This window comes from Acartia tonsa, chromosome 11, assembly GCF_053477335.1.
Source record: "Acartia tonsa isolate MP-2025a chromosome 11, ASM5347733v1, whole genome shotgun sequence".
NCBI lineage: Eukaryota > Metazoa > Arthropoda > Copepoda > Calanoida > Acartiidae > Acartia > Acartia tonsa.
Genome location: NC_137270.1, coordinates 13731568 through 13758879, shown reverse-complemented (window position 1 = coordinate 13758879; position 27312 = coordinate 13731568). Strand labels below are relative to the sequence as shown.

General features: G+C 33.6%; 3 protein-coding genes across 13 annotated transcripts in view; 2 read left to right on the top strand and 1 right to left on the bottom strand.

Annotated features, from left to right (window-relative positions):
• The first annotated feature begins 377 nt into the window (after positions 1 to 377).
• mbf1 (multiprotein bridging factor 1) lies at positions 378 to 5594 on the top strand. Of its 2 annotated transcripts, XM_080176877.1 has the most exons (7): positions 378 to 494; positions 2421 to 2504; positions 2769 to 2849; positions 3510 to 3584; positions 4061 to 4133; positions 4537 to 4592; positions 5102 to 5594. In XM_080176877.1, the coding sequence occupies exons 1-7, from the start codon at positions 426 to 428 to the stop codon at positions 5102 to 5104; spliced, it is 441 nt and encodes a 146-aa protein (XP_080033003.1). In that variant the 5' UTR covers positions 378 to 425; the 3' UTR covers positions 5105 to 5594. The 2 variants fall into 2 exon arrangements, with proteins under 2 accessions (XP_080033003.1, XP_080033002.1); XM_080176876.1 differs by lacking the exon at positions 5102 to 5594 and having other exon boundaries at positions 4537 to 5095.
• A 123-nt stretch (positions 5595 to 5717) lies between these two features.
• On the top strand, positions 5718 to 23321 carry Atg18a (Autophagy-related 18a). Of its 8 annotated transcripts, XM_080176869.1 has the most exons (17): positions 5718 to 5860; positions 10406 to 10518; positions 10853 to 10964; positions 11521 to 11598; positions 13104 to 13157; positions 13637 to 13706; positions 14148 to 14215; positions 14522 to 14599; positions 15386 to 15487; positions 15787 to 15835; positions 16036 to 16140; positions 16528 to 16631; positions 16963 to 17012; positions 17962 to 18134; positions 21069 to 21116; positions 21566 to 21578; positions 22869 to 23321. In XM_080176869.1, the coding sequence occupies exons 1-16, from the start codon at positions 5778 to 5780 to the stop codon at positions 21569 to 21571; spliced, it is 1293 nt and encodes a 430-aa protein (XP_080032995.1). In that variant the 5' UTR covers positions 5718 to 5777; the 3' UTR covers positions 21572 to 21578; positions 22869 to 23321. The 8 variants fall into 8 exon arrangements, 7 of the variants coding, with proteins under 7 accessions (XP_080032995.1, XP_080032991.1, XP_080032996.1 ...); XR_013883988.1 differs by lacking the exon at positions 22869 to 23321 and having other exon boundaries at positions 21069 to 21311; positions 21545 to 21592; XM_080176865.1 differs by lacking the exon at positions 21566 to 21578.
• Positions 23322 to 23547: 226 nt separating this feature from the next.
• LOC145331981 (uncharacterized) overlaps positions 23548 to 27312 on the bottom strand; it is a 43166-nt gene continuing 39401 nt past the window's right edge. For all 3 annotated transcript variants that reach the window (XM_080176872.1, XM_080176874.1, XM_080176875.1), the window contains 4 exons: positions 26830 to 26877; positions 25469 to 25522; positions 24388 to 24494; positions 23548 to 23759 (listed from right to left, as the gene is read on the bottom strand). In XM_080176872.1, the coding sequence (XP_080032998.1) occupies positions 23691 to 23759; positions 24388 to 24494; positions 25469 to 25522; positions 26830 to 26877 (278 nt within the window). In that variant the 3' untranslated portion in view covers positions 23548 to 23690. The remainder of the gene's footprint in view (positions 23760 to 24387; positions 24495 to 25468; positions 25523 to 26829; positions 26878 to 27312) is intronic.

Genomic DNA, 27312 nt, shown 5'->3' with positions numbered 1-27312 from the left:
GCCCCCCCCCCCTTTTTAATGTTATTATTTTTACAGAATCTAAAGTAGTTTTGACAAAAATGAATTTGCATTTTTACCTTTTTAGTAAATATCTTTTTTTATAATATGTATAGTTTTATATGATCTGAAAATTATTTTTAAATATGTATTGATAAAGCTTAATTTAAAAAAAGAGTTTATCAATTCTAAAAGAGAAAGGGACAAGTATTTTGAGAAACATTTCTTTTTAAGTATCCGCGGTCAACTTTCTTCAAAAAGATGCCAAAAAAATATTTATTCTAAAATGTTTAATAATGTAATTTTTATACCTACCTTAAAATATATTTTATATTTTTTCAAAATCAATGGTTACCCGTCTCTAAACTATTTATTTATTTATTAAAACCACCCAACTGTTTAATTTCAGATAAAAAAAAACTGCAAAAATGAGTAACGACTGGGATTCCGTTACCGTTATCGGCAACCGTCGTGGCCCTATGGGCGGCGCTAACAAGGAATAGATATTTATTCATTTTATGGGGAAATGGCGGTTTTTCTCGCCCAATTACATAATTTTGAACCATTCAAGACAAACTTAATTTTCTTAGTGCAAAAATATGAGCATTTTGGGAGTTACTATGTTTGTCTCAAATGACTCAAAATTGTACTCAATTTTGTAAGAAAAAGCGGTTTTGGTGAAATTTCACTACTGAAAGTTAACTTTTTGTGCATCAGTTCCTTCTTGTTTTAATTTTGGTCTAGAACCAGCGCTTTCCGCTTGCATTTCTTAACAGTTACATATTGTACCTAATTAAATTAACTCCCATGCCAAATTTAAGTGCTGTAACTTTTTTTTTGTTGAGTTTTAGGTTTGGTTACATAAACAGTGTCTTATCCACCTCACTTCCCTTTTGAATTGGTGTATTCATCATTTGTTGTCTTATCCCTTAAGAATAAGATCCCTGATGCAGGGTTGTATTACTCTGCACGGGATTCCCTGCTAAGGGGGGGAGGGTGAAAGAATTAAAAATATGTTTGGGGGGCAAGAATAAAAAAAAATTACTAAAAACTAGGGATGGGAATCCGTCGAATTTTTGGGCCGGATTCGGATTCCGGATTCTGAAGGAATCCGTCAAAAAAAGTGACGGATTCTTGCGGATTCCGGATTCTTATTTTTGGCGGATTCCGGATTCGGATTCCGGATTCTAGCAGTATTTTAAAAGGCCGTCCGTCACAGAGGGATAGCTTTTTTCGTTAATTTATCACTATGTTACTTGGTTGAAGCCTTGATTTGTTTAAAGTGTTGACTTCCAGCATAACTAAAACATTACATCACATTAGTAATTATTAAAATTTGTTATGTAGAAAATTTTTTTTTGATCTTTGCCTTCAAACAGAGGGAGTTGTAAGAAAAAAGACGGTAATTTTAGCCTACCAATTTAGAATCCGGAATCCGCTATAAAAAACGGATTCCGGATTCGGATTCCAAAATTGGCCGAAAATTGGGCGGATTCCGGATTCGGATTCCGGATCCGGATTCCCATCACTACTAAAAACTTTATTTCCCCCTCATTGGAAAAAAAACAGAAAAATATGTGGGAGGGATGAATGTTGTGCAGAATATACACCTCTGCCCTGATATTGACTGAAAAAAGTCTGTTGTTGTGTGTGTCTAGAACTAGCAAGTGAATGCTGCTAATCGCAAGTCGATTTAACTATAAGAAGCATAAACCTTGCATATTTTCTAGTGATGGCAATCCGTCGAATTTTTGTGTCGGATTCAGATTCCGGATTCTTAGAAGAATCCGTCAAAAAAAGTGGCGGATTCGGATTCCGAATTCTAGCAGTATTTTAAAGGGCCTTTTAAAAAAAAAATGAAGCATGAAAAGCTGTGAAATGAAAATAAATATATTTTGATGTCATGTGACCACTGTACAGCCAATTAGAGGGCTTAGCTGACGGTGAGTGGAAAACAAGCTCATCACGTGATCGTTGGCTGTCTAATCTGAGCTCTTGGATTCAAAAGCTCATCACCTGATCGTTGGCTGGACAATGAGATCTCTCAATTTCACTGTTAATGTGGAAAGAGATGGGGGGTGGGGGGGGGGATGGTGGTGTGTGTGGGGGGGGGTGATCTTTGCCTTCTAAAAGAGGGAGTTGAAAGAAAAAACGCTAATTTTAGTCTACCAATTAAGAATCCGGAATCCGCTATTAAAAAACGGATTCCGGATTCGGATTCCAAAATTGGCCCTAAAATTGGGCGGATTCCGGATCCGGATTGCCAACCCTAATATTTACCTTATATGGAAGGTGCTTAAAATCACTTGCTCTCGTTCGTGTATAGAGTCTTTTATGAGTTATTTTTGGTATATTAACCAATTAACTATACAATGTCTTATCCCTTAAGATCCCTGTATAATATCTATTGTTGGTGTGTGTAGAACCAGCAAGTGAATGCTGCCAGACGCATGGGAGGAGAGATCAAAACTGAGACCAAGTATGGAGCTGGTGGTAACACTCAGAAGGTAATAGTTATCATCCAGGAAATTATGGATATAGAACAGGGTTGGTGTAAAAAAAAACCTAAAAAACCTTAGGTAGGTACTGAGTTTTACTTTTAAATAAAACTAATATATCTTTGCCCATCTGACTTTATCTCAAATGTTTGTTTTTTTTAGCTACATCTTCCTCCGGTTTTTAACAATTCATACACTACATTTGGGGAAAGATTAGTTTTTAGCTAATGCACAACCCTGTTAGTGTTTAATTCTAAATTTTGTATATTTTAGCAAACGAGCTTAAACACCATGAAGCTGGACCAAGAGACAGAGGAGCTTCGCCACAAGACCGTCGACATGAATGTTGGCAAGGTAACTCTTAATCTCCTGGCTGTCGGCCACAGGACTTTAACAAACCTAGAGGGGGGGGGGGGGTGGCTGTATCGTGGGTGGCCATTGTTTAAATAACATTGAATTTTTTCTGATGGGATGGAGGGGATATTGGATTGTGCTGTAAATTATACTAGTATCCAAAGTTTATAAACATATTCCCTTATTCGTTGCCTGTACTACTTAAGAGTGAGGACAAGGATGTCCTTCTCCATGACTAAACATTAAGAACAATGGCTACACACACACACATTTCCTTGCAACTGTTTAATAGGCAAAAATGTAGAAATATGGTGGTAAGCAGTGTTTCGGAGCCGTGGAGCCGCCATATTTTGCCGGAGCTGGAGACGTATTTTCGTTAAAAAACGGATCCGGCTCCAGACTAGATAAATAAAGAGATTTTTTTTATAAATTATAATTTGGTAACTCTGTTTTTTCATGTGCAAATGCCCCTTTTAAGTTTTTCAAGTCTATTTTTATCAAAAATTGAACTTTTAAAACCTTCAAAAGTCTAAATAGACTTGAAATTTTCTTGATTTTAGGTCGGAGCCAGAGCTGGAGCCGGAGCCGCACCAAAATCAAACGGCTCCGAAATAAGAATTGTATCGCCATTTGTGTATATAATTGTTGTTGTATGTCTAGGCTATCCAGAAGGGCCGCCAACAGAAGGAGTTGACTCAAAAAGATCTGGCTACAAAAATTAACGAAAAGCCCCAGGTATAAATACATTTTTAAAACCCCATTTGGCTCTAAAACTTTGGGTGGTTACTTTTTGATTGATTTGTTGCAAACTAATAGTCTTCAAACTTTGCCACAAAAACTTTTGTTCTACAGAAGGGGTATTTTTGTTTATCAAATAAACATCATTGGGGAGTATATAAAATTATCGTCCAATGTATTCGCCCTTAAGATCTCTGTCTTAAGAGATAAAAGATATCAACTGAAATAAATCTTTATGGTGATTCTAGAATTTTTTCTAGAAGAGTAGAAACAGTGCTCAGAGACCATTCTAGAATACCTATCCAGATAAATTGTCAAATTGAAAATTACTTAGCTGACTAAATAAAATGAAAAAAATATCTGCACGTTTGTACCAATGTGTTATGTTTCTAACCAATTATAAGGTTGGATTATTCCTACCCTGTCTTTCTATTGGTCCAATAAAAGGATTGTTCATCTATATTTATTCCTAGGTTGTTATCGAGTACGAGAACGGCAAAGCCATTCCAAATCAGCAAATTCTTGCCAAGATGGAAAGAGTTTTGGGTACGTATTTTGGAACATTCTTACATTTTTCTTACTGGTGACTTTGCCTTTATTACAGGCATCATGTTACCTACTTTAATGACCCGCAACTGTGGCATAATACGTAGCGTATCCGCTCGTTGTCGGAAAAGGTGCTAAGGTTTTAATCTCGGCCCAGCACAGCTTTATTACTAAAGACGTTAAATTAAATATGATGTCTATTGCTGGTACGTGAGGTGCAAGCCATAAATAGTTTGATTAATGGTAATGCCTTGGCCCAAAACAGGTTCAATACATTACCATTACATGTGTAATCAAAGGCTTGGTTGCTTCAAGAGCGTTTGACTCTTAGCGAATATCGTCCTTTATAAGCTATCTAAGGCTAGGTAGGTACTTACTTAAACAATGATATATTTGTATTCAGGCCTGAAGCTGCGCGGCAAAGGAATCGGAAGTCCACTGGAAGCCAAACCAGCAAAGGCAAATAAAAAGTAAAGCCTCGGGAGGTCTGACAGTTTTCAGAAAGTTACGCGGCATTCAGAAAAAATTCTTACAATCCATTCGAACATTTCTTCCTATGTGTTTGCGGATTTTTTTCTTGTAAATAAAAAATGCTGGATTTTTTCATTTTTGTTATTATTTTTACGTTTTATACCTTCCTTAGTACCAACTTTGTTATTTTATTTCTTTTCTGATGCAATTTTGAACTGATTCTAAGAATGTTGTTTGATAATGATTTCTGTTCCCTACCTACCTATTAAAGTCCAACCTACATTTTTACCTGAAAACTGTCAGACATTTCGGTCGTGTGGTTACAACTACATTTTCTTGCTTATTTATCAGTAAAATATACTTAAATTTAGCCTACATTTTTTTCACCAACTATTTTAAGTTGTTAAGCATTTTTTGTATACTTTGCTGTTAAAACAAGTTTTTAATTGAAGTTTCAAAGCCAGGCGTCATACATTACTTTTATTTGACTGTACTAGTAAGTAGTAGTAGTCCCCCTCGCTGATATGATAAGATCAAAACAGAAAATTAGGGGTTTTTTTGGTCCCAAGTCTTCATAATAAAATTAGTAATTTTTACTATGCAATTTTGTTTAATTCAAAACTTAACTACAATGTTATTTAAAGTCAACATTAATTTTTACTTTTTTATAATTTTCTTATGATTGTCTTTGTTTTAAAGCACCTCTAAGGAAACATTGCTTTTTCTTCTTCTTGTAAGAGGTTCATATTATTTTTTACCTTTTACATATTATGGCTGTTAATCCTTTATTATGTCAGATATCCAGTTTTAATAAAATCACAATCTTTTTATTTCTCTAATTCATTAATAAATTTTTTCATCAATATTTGAAAGATCTTTATAACTGATCTTTTACTTTGTTTAATTAATTTTTGTTTTTTTATGTCTCCCTGAAAAGTTGAAATTGAATGTTCTAGGTGCGCCCTGGCTCAATGATTATTGTATTTCAGATATTATTTTGCTATGTTCTACACTTGATTATATAGAAATCAACTACATACCCCAAAGAGCTTAAAATATGAGAAAAGTGATCTGAAGAAGTTTCAACTGTTAACATTTGTTGTTGCTGTGATAATTTTGGCGCGCAACTAGTTTTTTTTTTGTGGCGGGAAATCCTAAGGAGAGGAAAACAAGATGGCGACTTTTCGCGACCCAGAGTTACAAGTGAACTTTATAAATTTCAATCAAGACTGCACAAGCCTTGCTATTGGCACCAGGTAAAATATTATAATTAGTTTCTTCCGTTTCAGAGATTTTTTCTAGAGGGAAGGGAGTGGTGAATGGAATAGATTTTATTGATTGACTTTTAAGACCTCCAGGTTCTATTATTATTAAGGAGGAAACAATGGACTGTAAATTACAGGGCGACCACTGCATACTATATATACTATTTATACTATATAGGATGAATGTGGATACTATATCATACTATATGACAAAAATTTACTATATATACTATATAATATTACCTTTTTTTGACCAAAATTTACTATATATACTATATGATATTAAATTTATATAACAAAAAACGAATATTGTCAGTTTTGTGACAACGCCTCATAAGGTGCGTTTTGTCTTATATTTTCACTGTAGGTTTTCTCCTATTTCTAGCCCCTGCGGGGCAATCATTAACCTTTATCTTACCTAACCTAACCTTCAATAACCTATCAAAAGTTAATTGTGATATGACAAAAATACATAAAGCTCTACAGGTAAAAGATTAAAATTTCTTATTTGAATAGTTAGAGTTCAGAATATGCATCTATTTAGATGATATTAAAATATCTGAAGGACAAATTAAAATCGGCCATCAAGTTTAGGTCCTGTAGGTCTCCAAGTCTTCTCTGGACAGAGTCCACATGGAGGCCTGCAGCACCTGAACCTGGAGAGCAATTGTATTTTTTCTTCAGATATGTAAAATTGTAAATAACATCTAAAAAGATGTTTATAAGAAATTTTGATTTTTACCTTACCAGAGTCCACCTGGAGGCCTGCAGCACCTTAACCTGGAGCTCAATTGTCATTTTTCTTTAAATACATAAATAGCATCTAAAACTAAGCCTATGTTGTTTAATAAACTTACATTTAACTTCTTAAATAAAAAATTTTGATTTTATACCTGTCCAGAGTCTACCTGGAGGGCAAGAACGTCCAAGGTGGGGGAATAAAGTGGTGATTACCCCCCACCCCCCAAACGAATTTGGGGGTGCTGGCACCCCCAAAATTTTTTCCATTTTATTCCCCCACATATAAAAATTACCCAGAATGAATAATCCCTAAAAAGTTCTGGCGCGCTTCGCGCGCTTTTTTACTTCCATTTTCAAAAATTTTTACCACTGCCAAAAATCAAGACTAAATAGTTCCACCAGATAAAAACAGTTCTTAATCATGGCACAAACACGTGTTATAGTTTGCAATGGCCCTTTAATTAAACAATGCACTGGGTGTGTCCTATCAATGTCTTTTCAGAGAAGTAACATTTTCTCAATTATTAAGAAAAAAATGTTTAAATCAAAATTGATTGTCTACCTTCCATAAAACAGATCAATCAAACATTTTAATAATTATCAAAATATCAAATACCCTCTTCAAAACTAGTTAAATAAACCTTACCAGGACATATTTGAAGCTACACTTTAAAGGAGAATCATATTGGTTCATCAGTTAGCAACACTTGTGGGTTGATTAGGTATTTTGTTTTCATTATAGGATTGAAATTGTTTTTAGTACTTTATTATTAGTTAGGTACTTATTTACATTATTAAATTACCCCCCCCCCCCAAAAAAAAAAAAATAAGCTTGGACGCCTCTGTTGGAGGCCAATTTTTTTCCTTCAAATATATAAATAACATCCAAATATATGCTCATTTTTTTTAACAAATAAACTATTAACTGCTCAAATAAGAAGTTTGATTTTTACCTGTACAGAGTCCACCTGAGGGTCTGCAGCACATGAACCTGTAGGCTAAATGTCATTTTTTCTTCAAATATGTAAAAAAATTACCCAAAAAGATGCATAATTTGTTTAAAGAGTTGACCTCTAACTCTTGAAAAAGAGATTTGAATTTTACCTGTCCAGAGTGGACCTGGAGGCCTGCAGGACCAGAACTTGTATGTCGATTTTAATTTTTCATCATTAATGTTAATAACATCCAAAAAGATGCATATTCTGCTTTATAAGTTGACCTCTTACTCTTCAAATAAAAAATTTTTTTATAACCTGTCCAGAGTGGGTCTGGAGGCCTTCAAGACCAGAACTTGGAGGCCTATTTAAATTTTTTCTTCAGATATGTTAATAACATCCAAAAAGATGCATATTCTGTTTAGTAAGTTGATCTCTAACTCTTCAAACAGAAATTTGAATTTTTTTTTACTTGTCTAGAAACCACCTTCCAGCTAGCCTGCAGCACCTGAACCTGGAGACCTATCCAAAAATGATTAAATATACGTGAAATACTACCCAAAAGTAAACTTTTATCCCATATAACCTATAGTCTCACATAAATACCTAGCCTAATAATCACAGAGTAAGCGAAAGTGGCAAAACTCTTCCCCCCACCCCCTTATATGTTAAATTGCTGGGTCATCTCAAAAAAACGCCTATCTCAGAAAACGCCTATCTCAAAAAACGCCCATCTCAGAAAACGCCTATCTCAAAAAACGCCCATCTCAGAAAACGCCTATCTCAAAAAACGCCTTTTTCATAAAATGCCCACTACATTTTTTACAAATAGTCTAATTTATAACTAGTATTCAATAGAATAATAAAATACCAATCCAACCAGTCAATACACTATGTACAAAGATGGATAGAATGGTAAACTAAAGAGTAGCTTCTATATTAAGAAATAGGGATAGTTTGAATAAATGGAAAATGGGGGATGGGAGAAAATTATTAAAGGGAGAACTCATAAAGGGTTTAATTATTGAACCTTATTGAAAAGTAAATCATTTTTGAATCTGATAAAAACAAGAAGGAATTTAGGGATAAGACATTAAAAATATTAAATTGCTTTAGTTTATAATAAGGGGGGGGGGGGAGTTCTGACACATTTGCGTAAACCTGGTGTATAGGCTTCATCTTTAGACTGAGAGGATAGGTTATTAGGGATAAAATCATTCTTATATGATGAATTTCCCCCAGATTTAAGATTTTTTGGAAAGGCCTCCAGGTTCCGGAGCTCCAGGCCTCCAGGTGGTCTCTCTACAGGTAAAAATGAAAAAAAAAAATTTTTTTTAAGAGTTAGATGTCAGCTTATGAGACAAAATATGTATGTTTTTTCTTCAAATATGTGAATAACAATCAAAAAGAAGCATATTTTGTTTTATAAGTTAACCTCTAACTCTTCAAAAAAAAAATCTTATTTTTAATTTTTACCTGTACAGAGACCACCTGGAGGCCTGGAGCTCCGGAACCTGGAGGCCTATCCAAAAAAGCTTAAATCTGGGGGAAATTTATCATATAAGAATGATTTTATCCCTAATAACCTATCCTCTCAGTCCAAAGATAAAGCCTATACACCAGGTTTACGCAAATGTGTCAGAACTTCCCCCCCCCCCCCTTATTCTAAACTAGTTTTTTTTTTAGGAACAGCTATATAATTCTGATAATTTTAAAGCATATCATACTCAATAAATATTTTGTATATTATTTGTGTGTGTTAATAATTATATAACATGAATCTAAAATTTCTTTTAAGCATAATATAAACTAGAACAAAATTTTGTGTTTTCCAAACTATTTATACCTTCCTTACATCCTACCCAAATTTCACAAACCTAATTTGAACTTCACCCAACCCAAATTCCTCAACATCTTTATTAATATCTCTTAACAAATTTACTAGGTTTAGTCATATTTACAACATTTCAACCTAATATTCTGTTAATTCAAGATATTAGGTCAAATAATAAAGAAAATAAATAAGAAGTATGTTTTAATAGAGCTCATAGTAAACTGGGTTGTTTGCAGTAGATATATGAAATAAAAAAACTTAAAACATGAATTCACTTTGTAAAAGTTTTTGTTATTCAATTGTGATCAATTTTCAAAAAGCAGTATGTTATTGCTCAAAATGCTTAAAAAAAATAAAAAATGCCTAAGGAATGTACAAGAGTGACATTATATTTCAGGGATAGATATTTCAATAGGAAGATTTATAATGTACATATTGTACAATATTCACAATACCTTCTTAGACTTACATGTTTCACTACAAGATAATTTTTAAAAATGTAGTAGGCATTTTATAAAAAAGGCGTTTTTTGAGAGGCGTTTTCTGAGATGGGCGTTTTTTGAGATAGGCATTTTATGAGATGGGCGTTTTTTGAGATAGGCGTTTTCTGAGATAGGCGTTTTTTGAGTATAGCCAAATTGCTTTGATAACAACTTTGCTTTGAGTTATTATTGATGATGTATATACTATGTATTACTAAATAATTCAAAGTACGATACTATATCATACTATATGAGTAAAAAAAAATATACTATATATACTATATGAATAAAAAAAATATACTATAAAAATACTATATTTTTTTGGTTTTGGAGTGGTCGCCCTGAAATTATGCTGGTTCTAAAAGTTTTATTATTTTTTTTTCTTTTGCTGTCTTAAAACTTTGAATACCATAAATCAAATCTTAATTTATTGATAAAAAACAGTTTCTAAATTTGGCCACCAATAATTTTTATTTAGGTACATAAGAATTACTTTTGTATATCATAATTAGGGATGTTCACCTAAAAATTAACATATGTTAAGGACTGGGTATAAATTATTCTCGCTGAACTCTGTTGACAAACTGGACCTGATATATGAATCCCCCTGCAGAGATGTCACTATTGTGGAACGACTTTTCTCCTCCTCCCTCATAGGTAATCTCTCATCCTTGTTTTTACTTATTAACAATAACAACATCTAGTAGGTAGTATTTTTCTAATAAGTCTTCGAATCCGATTAATTTCCACTGGATTAAAACCGGTTCTTAAAAGTCATATAACTAAAAGTAATAATTTATGTTTTGTTCGCCTGAGCCGATTGTCCGCCCGTCCGTATTGTTTGCTCTGAGTTTTAATTTAAGCATGTTAGAATGGGCCTATTGATTTAAAATATAAACAATGCAGTATGAATTCTGAAACTTTTAATTACAAGTTAAAAAGTAACTAAACTCACTATAATAGGTAGGTGGTTATTTTAATTTTTTTTCAGCCCTGGTGTCTCAATCAAGTCCTAGGAGATTGCGGGTTTGTCACTTCAAGAAGGGAACAGAAATATGTCAATACAGCTACAGTAATACTATTCTAGCGGTCAAATTAAACAGGTAGGAAACAGAATTATGTCAATACAGCTACAGTAATACTATTCTAGCGGTAAAATTAAACAGGTAGGAAATAGAATTATGTCAATACAGGCTAGCTACAGCATTACTATTCTAGCAGTCAAATTAAACAGGTATAAAGCGCAGAAAATCTTAAATTCCTAATAAAACTTTAGTATGTCCATTTAAACATCCTTCTTTACCCTATATAGAAAAATATCGAAATATCTATTCTTTCTTTGGAGTGGCTGGTAAGATTGGTTTTTGCATTATAGAAAAGCTTTTCATGTGTCTTGATTTGGTTTTAGTCGATTTTCAACCACGCACCCCTTATGAAGCCTAGTCTTCAGGTCAAAAATTGAAAAGTTTACATGTTTTTTCTGTGACATTGGAATTTTTAATTATGCTGGTACTCGAAGTTTTATTAACATGATCTCTCATATTTGCTGGTTCAAAATCTTTGTGTACTTAACTACCTACACAAACTATTTCAAACTATAATATTATGGATTATTTTATTTGATTTTCGTCTTATCCCTGTTTATTCCTGTTTTTTCAGAGCTCGTCTTGTTGTGTGTCTGGAAGAATCCTTGTACATTCACAATATCAGAGATATGAAGGTTCTACACACTATCAGGTATATTCATAATATCAGAGATATGGAGGTTCTACACACTATCAGGTATATTCATAATATCAGAGATATGAAGGTTCTACACACTATCAGGTACAACTTTTTTTAAGGGGGGGGGGGTTAATGCAACCATCTCGTAATCATCTATTATCCCTAAATCGAACAAAAAATTGAAAAAGTAACGGCTGGCATCTCAGCCGTTTAGCCGTTTTTCCCTATTTTCAGGGCAAATTCATCATTAATTACGTAGGAATCAACTTATTAAAACATATTTTTGGTTTAATTAATGTTAAATGATAGCAATAACCATTTTTTAAATTTCTAGTACCAACAGCTACCAGCTGGAACCGTTTGATATGGTTTTTGAGCGACAAAAAGTATTCTGTGGAGATAGGTTTCGTGATTTATTTGCTCTTAAGATACCCAAAAAATGGCAAAATGGCTGAGCCGCCAGCCGTTAGCCGTTACTTTTCCAATTTTTTGTTCGATTTAGGGAAACTAGACCTACCATACCAAGGATTATCCATGCAAAAGAGGACTATCCACGAACAAGAGCACGTGATTCTAAGTACCTTCCAGCATTGATCCTGAGTATTTTCTTTCAGAATATAATAGGTCACCATATATTATTAATATATTGACGAGAAAATTTATGTTTCACCACTTCAAGTTGAAGAAAAGTAAAAAAATGTCCACCATTTTTTGTTAAAATTATATCAAACGTTTTGTTGAGTTTGGGGTGTCTTTAATTGTCCATATTGTCAAATGATAAAAATAAAAAAAAGTCCAAAGCACATTTACTATATCACATATGTATGTTTAATTTAATGCTAATATCAATTAATTTACAATCTATATAACACGAGTATTCGCATATGTAACATCAAATATCCATTTTATTAAAAGAATTAGCTTCATAAAAGTTTTCAAATCAATTAAAATACCTAAAAAAACATGGTGAAACATAAATTTTCTCGTCAATATATTAATAATATATGGTGACCTATTATATTCTGAAAGAAAATACTTAAGGTCAATGCTGGAAGGTACTTAGAATCATGTGCTCTGGTTCGTGGATAGTCCTCTTTCAGATCAAAATTCGAATTCTAAGAACCATTTAAAATCATTGATTACGAGACGGTTGCATTAAAAAAAAACCCTTATGTAAAACTCAGGGAATAGGGAATGGGATTGAATCAAACAATTCTAAGTGAAAATTTTCCCTCAACCCTCTTCCCTAATTTCCCCCCCCCTTTTTTTACCCACTTCCCTTCAGCTACATAAAAACTCAACGCCAACAAAATATTTAATTTTCGGCTATTAATTGGCTGAATAGCAGCCCCTGGTAAAACTTTTAGGGTACATGCTTGCATGCTCTCTAGTCGGGTTAAGTTGTTAGGTTCAGTACAAGCTGTGATTTACATACAAACGGACGTATAAACTTTGCCTATTTATATGTTTAGTACTAATCGCTACTATTTACAGTATTGATAATTTTTTTCATTTAGGGAAACCCCACCCAACCCCCGCGGACTCTGTGCACTTAGTATCAATTCAGACAGGGACAAACACTTTAATGTCTTATATTCAAATATCACTATTCACTAGAAGTAATGGCGTGCAGAGGGTTTTGCAAGGGAGGTGCGAGAAGCGCACCTGAAAATTCAGACATCCCACATATTGTATTACAAGAGGTTGTATTTTTGGTGTTAGGGGGTATGCCTTTTTTACCTTACACCCCCTTGGCTTTATTAGGGGGGCCGGATGTAGACTCTTTCAAGTAGGGTGTATCCATCCCCCATAATTTTGCTAGGGGGGGTTTGGATCTTAATGAATGAGATAATGGATGATAATATTGATGTACACCCAAAATTGTGGTAAACGAAATCTCCTCTTCTTTAGATTGAAATAAATAGAGGAAAAGTATTTGATCCACTGAATAGGAAATCATGTTTATTGACTTTGGGTACCAACCAGTTTAATTTACAGTCCAGTGTCCCCTCCCTCCCTGAATATTTGCAAGTGTTTATCTCTCCTACAGCTGTTACCTTGCCTACCCCGGATCCACAACTTCTGGTGAAGTTCAGCTTTTTGATGCATTCAATCTACAAGTAAGATTCTTGATTAGTACAGCAGCTATAATCTATACTTATAGACGTAGGGATGGATAGCTCCTATTGTTAATTTATGCATGTTATAAATTGTCTGCATTGTTTTTAATCATTGCACCATGATTTCTTAAACTTAAAAATGGTTTTGTTATTCTGGCATTTGATGCCGTTTTAATAGCGTTTATTCCTAATACGATTAGTTATAGTATTAAAATGTCAAATTTTAGAGTTCTACTCCTGTTTTAAAGGTGTAAAACACCTACTTTTTCAGAAAATACGCTAAAATATCCCAGCGGAACATGAGTTTTAACAATGTTATGAGCGAAGCAACTCTTAAATCAAGTCTAAACAGCCGGTTTTTTCATATTTTTGCATTACATTAATAAGGGAATTTTATTATGTACATTTAGAAATACTTTTACTCCTAATATTACTTTTCAGGCCAAATTAATGATCCCAGCTCACGACTCCCCACTCGCCGCCCTTTGCTTCAACCCATCCGGATCCAGGGACGCTCAGATACCACCATTTTATTCTTGTATTCTCATGTTTCCTAATCCTTATAAAGTCCTTGTAAAGAACTAGTGGCTGCTCTCATAGCACTTAGCGGGTGGCTCTGTTTTTTAAAGGGGAAGGGAAGGAAATATGTATTCTAGAAGTTATCGAAATCTTAAGTTGTAAACAAAAAACCTTACAACTTCATACATTGGGATTAAAGGCGTAGGATAACCTTTCACAGGGCTTGGTTTAAAGGTCTCTAGGGGCGTAACAGCTAGTTGTAAACCATAGTAATAAAATGTCGGTAAAATTACTAGAATTGCGACAGCATCAGAGAGAGGGACAGTTATTCGGATATTCAATGTTACTGATGGATCCAGGCTTATAGAATTCAGGTAAGTGTAATAATACCTGGAATATTCAATGTTACTGATGGATCCAGGCTTATAGAATTCAGGTCAGTGTAATAATACCTGGAATATTCAATGTTACTGATGGATCCAGGCTTATAGAATTCAGGTCAGTTAATTAATAAATGGGATATTCAATGTTACTGATGGGTCCAGGCTTATAGAATTCAGGTCAGTGAATTAATACCTGGGATATTCAATGTTACTGATGGATCCAGGCTTATAGAATTCAGGTAAGTGAATTAATACCTGGGATATTCAATGTTACTGATGGATCCAGGCTTATAGAATTCAGGTCAGTGAAATAATACCTGGAATATTCAATGTTACTGATGGATCCAGGCTTATAGAATTCAGGTCAGTGAAATAATAACTGGGATATTCAATGTTACTGATGGATCCAGGCTTATAGAATTCAGGCCAGTGAAATAATACCTGGAATATTAGACCATGGATGATGTTTATCCCACCCAATAGTAAGTAATATTCAAAATTACTCCTGTAGATTAAATTTATTGGTTGAGAAGTTTGGACACTGCTTGTGTGTACTCTGCTCTTAACTCATTGAGTGCAAACCTTTTAGATAACTTTGAGGACTTATTTTTAAATATTGATTGGATGGTACAACCTATCAATGTTTCAAACTTCTTTACCAATAACTTTAATCTACAGAATGGGTAATTTTGTTTTAGCATAATTGGGGATGTCCAGTCCATCAATTTGTTGCATTTATTAATTGGACAATTTGTGATTAAAATTATTCAATTCTAGACGTGGAGTAAAGAGGTGTGCACATGTATATAGTCTCTCCTTCTCTCAAGACAGTCAATACCTGGCCCTGTCCTCCAATACAGAAACTGTTCATATTTTTAAGTAAGTAAAATATTATATTCTCTTTTTATATACTTAAATGATTATCTTATTATTAAAGTAGTAAGGATCTTTTTCGCTGGTCCGTTAAGATACTAACTTGAGTTCTCTATTTTAACAAAGCCTAGGGTGGGGGAGGGGTTGTTGTTAACTACTCCCCCCCCCCCCTTGAATAGCCTAAACTTTAGGGATCTTAAATTACACGCATGAAGACAAGCAATAAAACAAACTCGCAACCTTACAAATTCTTTTCATTTAATAACCTATTGAAAGTAAAAATGAGCAAGCCTATTTGTTTTTAGGGTAGAGGAGAACCAGGCCCAACAAATGGAACAAGCAAGACAACAACCGGTAATAATTCATTGTTGTAATTTTGTCAAAATTGAAAAATGTAATTTTTTATTTAAAACCGAAGAAATAAGTGATAACTATAATGGCCCCGAAGAAATAGTTTTAAAAATATTTTTTTTTTCAATTAAAAAAAGGCTGACGGTGTTTTGTGGTTAATTAAAAGGTTTCAGGATTAGAAACTAAAGGTTTTATTTTTTTAGTCCTTGATGGGGGCTGGTGGAGCTTCTGGCGGTGCTAGCGATGATAGCTGGATGGGATACCTGTCCAAAGCTGTGTCCGTCAGTGCCAGCTATTTGCCTACACAGGTTTATGCATAGATAGATAGACAGACAAATATATTCTATTGCTGGATTGGTTACCCTATGTCCAAAGCTGTCTCTGTCAGGACAAGTTATCTACCTACACAGGTTTTTACATAGATAGATAGACAGACAGACAGACAAATATATTCGAGTGCTGGATGTCCAAAGTTGTGTCTGTCAGTGCTAGATATCTACCTACACAGGCTTATGCAAAAAATATTGATAGATAGATAGATAGACAGATTTAAAGAAAAATCCACGAAGCTTTTTAATAAAGAATCTATATATCGGTCTAGCGGTTTGTGAGATCTTTGGGTACAGACTGACAGACAAACATCCTGCCATTTTTATATAATGATAATTTTGAATTAAATTATCATATTTTTTAAGGTGACCGACACATTGAACCAGTTCCGGGCCTATGCCACGCTCACAGTTCCTTCCCCCGGGACCCCCAACATTGTCGCTATAACCAACCTATCCAAACAGACAAGGTAAAGAAAATAGGACCCCCGTAGGGCTAGTTTATTATGAAAATCTGAGTATAGGTATATATGTATAATATATATTAGTTAGGTACCTAGTATTTCTAAATTTGTGGATGCAACCAACTTATCTAAACATACAAGCAGAGATGTATTTATATTATGCATGGGATCCCTAGCTAAGGAAAGGGAGGCTAGGAGGGATTAAAAATATATTATGAAACACTGATTATATGAATTTGAGGATGTACTGTGCATCAAATTATCATCTATTGTTGCCATTTCCTTTGAGATCCCTGCCCAAATGGCTTTATAGAAATGTCAATTTTGTGTATTTTAGATTGTTGTTAGCTAGTGCTGATGGATATTTCTATGTTTACAATATTCCAGGTACAACTTGAAACTTTATAATATATATCTATATATCTGTTGTTTGCTATTGCAGATGGATATTTCTATTAGGGTTGGGACGGATCCTTTTTTGGCCGGGTACCGGATATCCGGTTTCCGGATAGTTTCAATATCCGGTATCCGGCCGGATACCTGGCCATCGCTCGATATCCGGCAAATTATCGGATATCCAGCCGGCTAACCGGATATCCGGCAATAAAAATCAACCGGATATCCGGCAGTATAAATCAGCCTGATATCCGGTATCCGGATAGTTTCAATATCCGGTAACCGGCCGGATATCGAAAATGGCCGGATATTTGGCCAAACCGGATATCCGGCCCAACCCTAATTTCTATGCTTACCATATTCAAGGTAAGAATTTTTATTTCCATGCCTTCACGGGTGATATCTCTTGGGATGGTACCTTTCCACAAATTATCTATAAAATTTCATTTGACCTATGATTGGTTACTCTGTTAATGAGTTCCATATCGGTTCAGCGGTTAGCGAGATTCTTCGGTACACCAACTAGATACGGTTTACTCCCCTCAACCTTTATCTATCTATCTATATATATATCTAACTATCTATCTATCTTAGGTGAAGGTGGAGAATGTAGAATGTTAAAGCAACACCAACTAGATACTGTCTGTTCACCTCAACATTTATCTATCTATCCATCCATATATCTATCAATCTATCTATTTATCTATCCTAGGTGAAGGTGGAGAATGTACAATGTTAAAGCAACACCAACTAGATACTGTCTGCTCACCCCAACCTTTATCTATCTATCTATATATATATCTAACTATCTATCTATCTTAGGTGAAGGTGGAGAATGTAGAATGTTAAAGCAACACCAACTAGATACTGTCTGTTCACCTCAACATTTATCTATCTATCCATTCATATATCTATCAATCTATCTATTTATCTATCCTAGGTGAAGGTGGAGAATGTACAATGTTAAAGCAACACCAACTAGATACGGTCTGCTCACCCCAACCTGACAAGGACGATGATACCGGCAGCGTGGGGTCTGCAAGCGGTGGATCCGCAGCTGCTGGTGGCTCAACCTCGCCGCCAGATTCACCTGCGGTTATTCCGATAACTCAGGTAATTAATTCAAGCTTTTCCAGTATTGATCTGAAACCGATAAATATCCGCTGGTTTAGAACAGGTTCTCAGCCACATTTAAAAATCATGTAACGTATCGTTTATATACGCTTTTCTAACGAATAGTAAAATTAGTACCAATTTATTGGCCCGTGCATTCGGCTCCTCGGGTCTAACAAACCTGGTTTGAATGTTATGATTATCCTTTTTGATATCCGCGGAAAGCTGTTCATAACACGATGCAATAAATAAATTTTATTTAATTTATTTTGGTCCGTACGTCCGTAACGGTTAGCTTCAAGAGAAAATATAACATTTTCAAACGTTCATGATGATTTCTGAAACAGTTAGGTAAAGAATAGAACTCTAACAATGATTTTGAAATGAGTTTTCCTAATGCGTTTTGTTACAATTTTTTGCATTAGGGAATAAGCGAAGCTTATCATTATTTTAGGATAGGGCCGTTAGTACGTCTATACTACCCACGTCCCCTTGCTTCCTCTTTGGACTTAAATGCCTAGTACCAATAATATGCCAAAGGCGGAATTTTTTACGTTTTTGCCGTTCCGGAGGTTGTAATGGGCATTTGGGGTAAGAAAACGTTGATTTATCAAGATCTCTCTTAAATACTTTTATTTAGGTAATTTAATTTACTAAATTTCATATTAAGTAAAATTTTTTGTGCAGCTAACCGTTTTTCGTCGAGATGGATTTCAATTGTTAAAACAAGAAAATGATAAATAATTGCTATAACATAAGTGATAAAAGAAACATAAATCATGTGCATTTGAAATTCCTTTTGACAAAAATCGGTTGGATACACAAAAAAATTTACTCCACATGAAATATAGTAAATTAAAATGCCTAAATAAAAGTATTTCACAGTTATCTTGATAAATCAACGTCTTCTTACCACAAATGCCCATTACAACCTCCGGAACGGCAAAAACGTAAAAAAATTCCGCCTTTGGCGTTGAATAACGGCAAAACGGTTCGGTTTTTGCGGTTTTTGTATAAATAACAAATGATGTGTCTTGAAAAGTTCTACAAAAATGAAGAAATAGTCTATGACCCTAAAACGACTCCTTCTCCCAAAAAATGGGCAAAAACCATCATTTTTCAAAAACATGCACAGGGTGTCCCAAAAGTGTAAAAAATTGTAAAATAGGCAAATATTATTGTTATTAGTCAAAATCTGTATCTATATGACAGTTTTAAGTAACTTAAAAATAGAAAAAAAATTTAAAAAAAAACAAAAAAAAATTTTCTCTTTTTTTGAAAATACAGGGTGTCCAAAAAATATTAAAATATTGATCTGGTCAGAAAACACTATGGCCAAACATACTAAGACACATATTAGAGTAATTTGAAAAAAATAGCCAATTTGGACCAAGTTTTAGCTCTACAGACGCAAAAATCACATTTACAGGGTGTCCCAAAGTGAAATTTGACAAACTTATAGTCCCGGGTGGTCCGAACCGTTATATACCACATATGCACACAGATAAAACACAGGATTTAAGCTAAAAAAATGATTTTTTTCCGGACAGGTATTTTGGGTATCACGCTAGATATCCAAAATACACTTTTTGTTGGACACCCTGTAAAATTAGAGTTTTGGCCAAAATAGCATTATGTGCGCTTTTTACATGAATAAACGATCATTTTGGTGTATAAAATGTATAGATTGGATGTAAGATTGATGAAAAAATTAATTTTTAAAATTGTGAAAAAATGGGCGTTTTTTACATTTTTGTTACCTACCTTCATAGATAGCTAGATATCTAGACATCCAGGGACTCTGAAACTTTTTTTTGGCCATCCAGCATCCTTGAATGACCCAACGGACCAAAATATAGAGTATTAACAAAATCGGAGAGGTAGTGCAGAAAAGTGGTACATTTGGCAAATAATGCACCAAATGCATCCTTCTTATATATTTAGGAAGGGGGGGGGGGAGGAGTCCGGTAGTCCAAATTTAGATTTTAGTAAAGTCCTCAGAATTCCTTATGAAAATAAACATTCCAACCAGCATATTTAACCTTTTTATTGCGCATTAACAATAGATATATGAATCACCTTAGATGGTCAATCAGACACAACAATCCGTCCGTCATGGAAAACGATTTTTAGCAGACAAACATTTTGTAAATTTGTGAATATTAGTCACATTTATATACGATTTAATCGGGTACAGTCCCTTTCGTGACAACGCCCCTTCGTCGCATTTTCACAGTAGATTTTCTTCTAGTTCTAGCCCCTGTCAAAAACTACTGTGAAAATGCGACGAAACGCCCCTTATGACTCAAATGAATGGTTGTAGAAAGTACACAACATAGATGGTAGGGATTGTTATTATAGCCAGCCACAAGTTTCACTTTATTTGAGAACATGAAAATTTGGTGTAGGATTCAAGAGTAATGATAAATCCATTCCAAAATGTACAATACAATTTATAACTAATAATGTGGACGATACTATTGGGACTAATTAAGTGAATTGATCATCTAAACTTGGTATATTTATTAAATAACCTTAACCTTAAATAAATATTTGACTAAAAACTACATTATTCATGTTTTTTTCTTGACACATGTAATTAATAATAATAGAAATGTACTTTTTAGTTTTCAAGTACATAATAAATAATTCGAAGGCTTTTCTTCAAAAGACTCTCCGAATTATATTATGTTTTGTGTAATTCTTGCCAGAATTTTCCGCTTTGCATTGTGATTCCTGTAACAGTTGGCTACACTTTAGAAAGCCTTGTAACCCCTACAATCATTACTTCTTACTTTATTTTTTAAAAATAAGAAAGTAAGGTTTCTGTTCTCGAGGCACTGAGAGGGAAAAGTCCAGTGAGCTTCGCTTTTATTAATGTTGTTGTTCTTGTTTTTCTTCTGGAGCAAATCTACTCTACAATTTATATTTCAGGAAGAACATGTTTCTGGTAACGAGGATTCTCCTCCGCCCACTACTCAGGTCCTTGATGTTGATTAAACCCAGTTAAGAAGCGTTGGAAAGTGTCACGTGTGACGTCATAAAAATACGTCTATAAAGGAGGGATGAGAGAAGAAATGGGATAAGAAGCCCCTAAAAAAAGAGATAGATTCAGACGTATTTTTATGACGTCACACATGACACTTTCCTACGCCTCTATGCTACTGTTTTATTTGGGTCCATATTTCAAGATGCAATTTTCTTTTTTGTCAGGGATCCTAAGTGATAAGACAAGAACGATAAATTTATGTAGTACACCCCAATTATGATCAGGTAGTACTTACTAAGATTTTTGACTTATATGTATCGTCCATTTCTTATCCCTATTGATTCCTGCTTACTCTTAAAACGCCTTTTTTGAAATGAAAAAAAATCTTTGAAGCTTTTGAAAAAAATCGCCCAAATAAAAGAAACAAACAACGTATGCAAAGGATTAATGAAGATGTAAAACACATAAGTATGAATATTTTTAAAGGAACCCTTCAGTTTTAGCAATTAAGTTGTTACAGGAAGGGAAGGGAAATGGGGCTATAAATGATGCTTGTACCCCTAAGTTTTATAAACACGATCTCCTATTCGTAGATTCACTTTTTGGGGACTGTTATTTAATCTTTATTAGCTCTGTCAAAGTAAATTCGTAATCTACAGAAGGCAGCGTTTCGGAGCCGTTTAATTTTGATGCGGCTCCGGCTCCTACCTTAAAATTAAGATATCAATTTTTGTTCAATATTGAATTTGATAAAATAAAATAAATAATATAAAATATTTTGCTTTTATTTGATTAAAGCTATATAAAAGTAGAAGGATGTGTGTCTATTTGTTAAGTAACAATAGTTTTATTATATGGAAATAGACCGTTGCCAAATTATAATATTACTTTTTAAAAAATCATTTTTAGCTAATCTGGAGCCGGAGCCGCTTTTAACGAAAAAATACGGCTCCGGCTCCACCAAAAATGTTGCTGCTCCGGCTCCGAAACGCTGACAGAAGGTGTTATTTTGTTTATAATAATTGGGTATTATCATCATTTTATCGTCCATTTTACTTTCTCTTGAAGAGTTAAAGGGTTTCGAACCGTCTGAAATTTAATTAAAATAATTAATTTAATATAAAGGGGGGGGGGGGGGCGGGGGGGTAATGCAACCATCTCGTAATCAATGTATAAATGGCACTTAGAAATCGAATTTCGATCTGAAATTTTGCATGAGTAATCCTTAGTAGGTCTATTTTCCATAAATCGAACAAAAAGTTGGAAAAGTATTGTCTAACGGCTGGCGGCTTATTTTTAAGACATATCAATCACGAAACCTATCTCCACATAATACCCTTTACCATTTCCAAAACGTTTTCAAACGGTTCTAGCCGGTAGTTGCTGGTACTAGAAATCTAAAAAAAAAATGTTTTTTTTTGTATCATTTCATATGATTTCAAGCAAAAATATGTTTCAAAAAGTTGATTCCTACGTAATTGATGACAGATTTGCCCTAAAAATAGCCAAAAAACGGCTGAGCCGTTAGCCGCGACTTTTTCAACTTTTTGTTCGATTTAGGAAAAATAGACCTACCAAGGTTTACTCATGCAAAATTTCAGATCAAAATTCGAATTATAAGTCCCATTTATACATTGATTACGAGATGGTTGCATTACCCCCCCCCCCCCCCCTTAATAATATTATCATTTAAGGTTTAAAATATTCATGCAATAAGTTATATTAAATGTATTATTAATTTTTAGAAATACCATAAAACGCACAAAAAATATTGGTCTTTTGTTATTGAATGGGCAAATATTTGTTTTTTTCCCTCATTTTCGCCTCCAATTAGAAAATTACTTCTATATTTAGTTTTGTAATAATTTTTTAGCTGATAATTGAAAACTAAAAAATCTATAAAAAAAATTTAAAAATTAAGAATATGTAAAATTAATTATTTTTGTGATAAAAAGTAAGATAAGATATAAAAATTAGTATTGTGCTTTTTTGTCTATTTACGCCTATATTAAAATTGAAGTAAAACAAGGTTGATTTTTCCAAAGTTTTTGAAATGTAGAGTTATAATGTGTTATAAAAGGATTTTTTAATGCTTTGACATTTTTTGATGTTACTATTTAAAATTAATTTGATTTTTCCCAATTTATGTAATCAATATATTAATCATACATTCATTATTGTAAATAATATCATAAAAATGTTTAAAAATCAAATAAAAATACTTTCTGAAAAAATTTGTTTTTCAATTTAAAAGGGGTAGTTTCACGAAGTGCATTTGAACTTAATTTAGTGAACCGCATATTTTTTGCTAGTTAATGGGTTAAACTATATTTATATGGCATATATTTGAAAGAATTTCAATTTTCTACCACGTAGTTTTGAAAATATCAAGACTTTAAAATCGTCTTTTAGTGATAAATGCAATTGTTTTCATATTTTTATTATAAACTTATGTATACTACAATACAAAATTTATATACCAAAACTACAACTTGAAAGCAAAGATTATTTATACATTTTTGTACACAATCATATAATGGTAAGCGCGATACAATAACAGTGTTGGACTAAACTAATCTTCTACGGATGTAATATCTCCGGATGGGGACGCGAACACGATACAGTCTCCGCTGCGACTAAAATAAAATTAGATTATGTTGTGTTGACATTAAAATTAAAAAGATTAAGGTCTTACCGTTAATTTGAGAAATTTAACATTGTTATATCGATTTAAACTTGGAATAAAGATTGCTCTATCAGTTAGGAACTATTCTCAAAGCGATGCAAATCTATAATCAATGCCAGAAATTCGGTAGGGGTACGTCCATTTTCTAATAATAATCCAAGGACGATATTTACCATGTTAAATGCAAAACATCTGTATAATCAAGTCTTAAATTGTTAATATGTCTGAAATAAGCATCCTGCATTCAAGATTTTTGCTAAGCTTTACTTTTATGGATGTTTTTACCTTGTTAAAGTTATAAAATGAATCAAATCTTTACGATTCCTTAGATGTATGTCTATCTTTAGCGATCTAACTAACCGCTGGACCGATATGGTTCTCCTTTACATTGTAGCTTCTTATAGGCGCTTGGAAAGTTTGTGGGAGGTTACCACCACCATCCCAAGAGAAATCTCGAAATAAAATTTCCCTACCCACGTCCCTAATTTTTTTATACCACCTCTTTTTTAACTAAAGTCGACGTCCCCACCTCAAAGGCCCCTAGAGGCTTCTAGCCGCACATAAATATAAAATCTTACTGTTGGTATTGTTCTTAGAATGCTAGGCCTCACATCTTGTACAACAGTTTGGGGCACAACATCTCTGTAGATTTGGGGGCGGGGGGGCACAGGCACTGGGTACAATCCTTAATATATACACTATAATATAATACACTGGTACTCAAAGTTTTTAAACCAATTTAAATTATTTGTAGGCTCAAAAGTTTTGGGTACTTTTATATAATTTTTATAGATGGAGCGTCCAAACTTTTCGACTAATAATCTAAATCCATAGGAAGGGTAACTTTATTAACCATCATTGGGGATATACATCCATTTAACGTCTATTGTCTTATCCTTTAAGATCCCATATATATTTTTATCTACACGAAAAAAAACATAATTCTAATTACAATTTGTATAGTTTGACTTTATCAACGCATTTGACACTATTATTGTTGGGATATTTTATACTAGCGGCTTCGCCCCTAGCCTCTAGTGGCTTTGCCCAAAGAGGTGATCAAAAAAAATTTTGGCGAAATTCGTAAAAGGACCAAGGAAATCTTAAAGGAAAACACACGCCAAGAAAATAGCCTAAAACCACCACAGGGCCAGTAGGTATATTCCCTAAAGAGTAGAATCCGATCGGTTCAGTGGTTACCGAGATCTTAAGGGACGGACAGACATCATTCTACTTTGTATTTTAGATAGATATTAGTTTTATTATTAAAATATCACAACAATAAATAGTGTCAAATGCGTTGATAAAGTCAAACTTTACAAATTGTAATTAGAATTATGTTTTTTTCGTGTAGATTTTTGGGAGGGGTTCCCCTAAATTCGACTTCAAGACATCATCTAGATATCCCAAAGCATTATCCACTACGACACTATTAACACTAACTAAAGACAAATAGATTTATTAACAATCAACAAACCCTTAAAGAGCCAAGACATTACCACTATTAGTCTCATGCGCTAGATATATCAACAACAATTAAACATTTTTAATGTCTTTCGTATGACACAATGTGGTCTAGGCTTAACCCGACACGACCCCAATAGCAACCAAGCACGCCATTATTTACACCAACCCCGCGGTTTTTATGCAATAATTTACCTTCTCTCTCGCAGGCAAAGTTTAGATTGGTATCACAAGGAAACGATCTCACACCTAAACAATTAACAAATTTAAATCAATCATGAAGAAATCAAAATTGAATTTATGAATACTAGCGACTATGCTCCTAGAGGCCTCATAGGGTCCTTGAGGTGGGGATTTTTAAAATTTTAGTTTTAAAAAGAAAAAAAACCATCTCCCATAATAATTATAAACCTTCCCATGGCCTATGCGAAGCTAAACTGAAAAGGAGAACCATATTGGTTCAGTGGTTATCGAGATCCTTCAGTAAAGATAGACATCCGGTAACTTTTTTTTATAGGGATTGAAAAATTTCTAGAAGCTTACCGGAAAGAAGATAATTTTTAAAAATACTATATTTGAACATTGAAAAGCTTGTCTTTTAATTTGGTAAGAAGGGGATAGGGCAAACATATTGAAAAACTTGCCGGTTCTACAATGAAACCTAGCTTATCGCAAGGAAATAATACTCAAATATAGGATCTAGGAAACTGTCATATTTTCACAGTAGCTTTTAATTGGTTAGAGCCCACAGTAGGGTCTAGGAATAGGAGAAAAGCTACTGTGAAAATTCAACGAACCCCGCTACTTCGTTTTCTTTATATACCTGGTGTAGGACAAAAGTATTGCTTAATATAACATACTTGCCATTGACAGAAATTAATAATCTATATCTTAATTTCTTCATTGGGTTGGGGCAATTTGAATAAGAAAAAAATACTTGGTGATTTTCAACAAATTATGCCTTAAAAACCGGTTTTTCTAAAGTACCTATTTTTGGAAGATTTTTGGATCATGACCAATTTAAAGGGTGTGCTAAAATGCGTATATTTTTAAAATTCAAATTGCGCGGCTTGTGTCAATAGTAGAAAAATGTTATGCATATCGTTAGAAGAAATATTCTTGTGCTACGTACAGTTTTGGAGCTACGTGATAAATGTCTCAACTTACTTAAAACTTTTCAACCTTTCTCACATTTTCCAACGTAGCTTCTATACTACAAATAGCATGAATATAATACATATATTTCAAAAATTTAGAGTTTATGACAATTCTAACGGTAGGCGTAACATTTTTCTACTATTAACACAAGCCGCGCAATTTGATCTTTAAAAATGCAATCATTTTAGCACACCCTTTAAATTGGTCATGATCCAAAAATCTTCCAAAAATAGGTACTTAAGGCATAATGTTGAAAATCGCCAAGTATTTTTTTCTTATACAAATTGCCCCAACCCAATGAAGAAATTAAGATATAGATTATTAATTTCTGTCAATGGCAAGTATGTTATATTAAGCAATACTTTTGTCCTATTAAAAAAAAAAACCCTGTATGTTACCTCTTGACCATTGAGAAGGAATTCCAGCCCAGCATTGGTTTCCTTGTCCTGCAATTAAGCTGTTTATAGTACATATAAAAAAGGACGTCATACTGGCCGACCATTGGTTAATTAAAATGAATACTGGCCTGCCATTGGTAATTTAGTCCGTTTATTGGTCATTTGTATTGTATGGCGTCATTTTTTTATAGGAACTATAAAGAACTTCCCTACAATTATTAGGAAAGTGGTAGTTGTTCATTTGTTTGTTTATTACTTCAGGTTAGGTTAGGTTTTATTGGGTACTATTTCTCTTGTTAAAAGGATATAATAAAATAAAAAAAGATCAAAACTAAACCTTTACATATTACTATAAAAATATGCTTTGTAGCATGACCGATCGACTGACAAAGTAAGTTGTATACTGAATGCTCTTTGGTAAGGAGAATTAGCAATTTATCTTAGATAGCATTCGAGATAATTGCATTTCCATCACAGCATTAC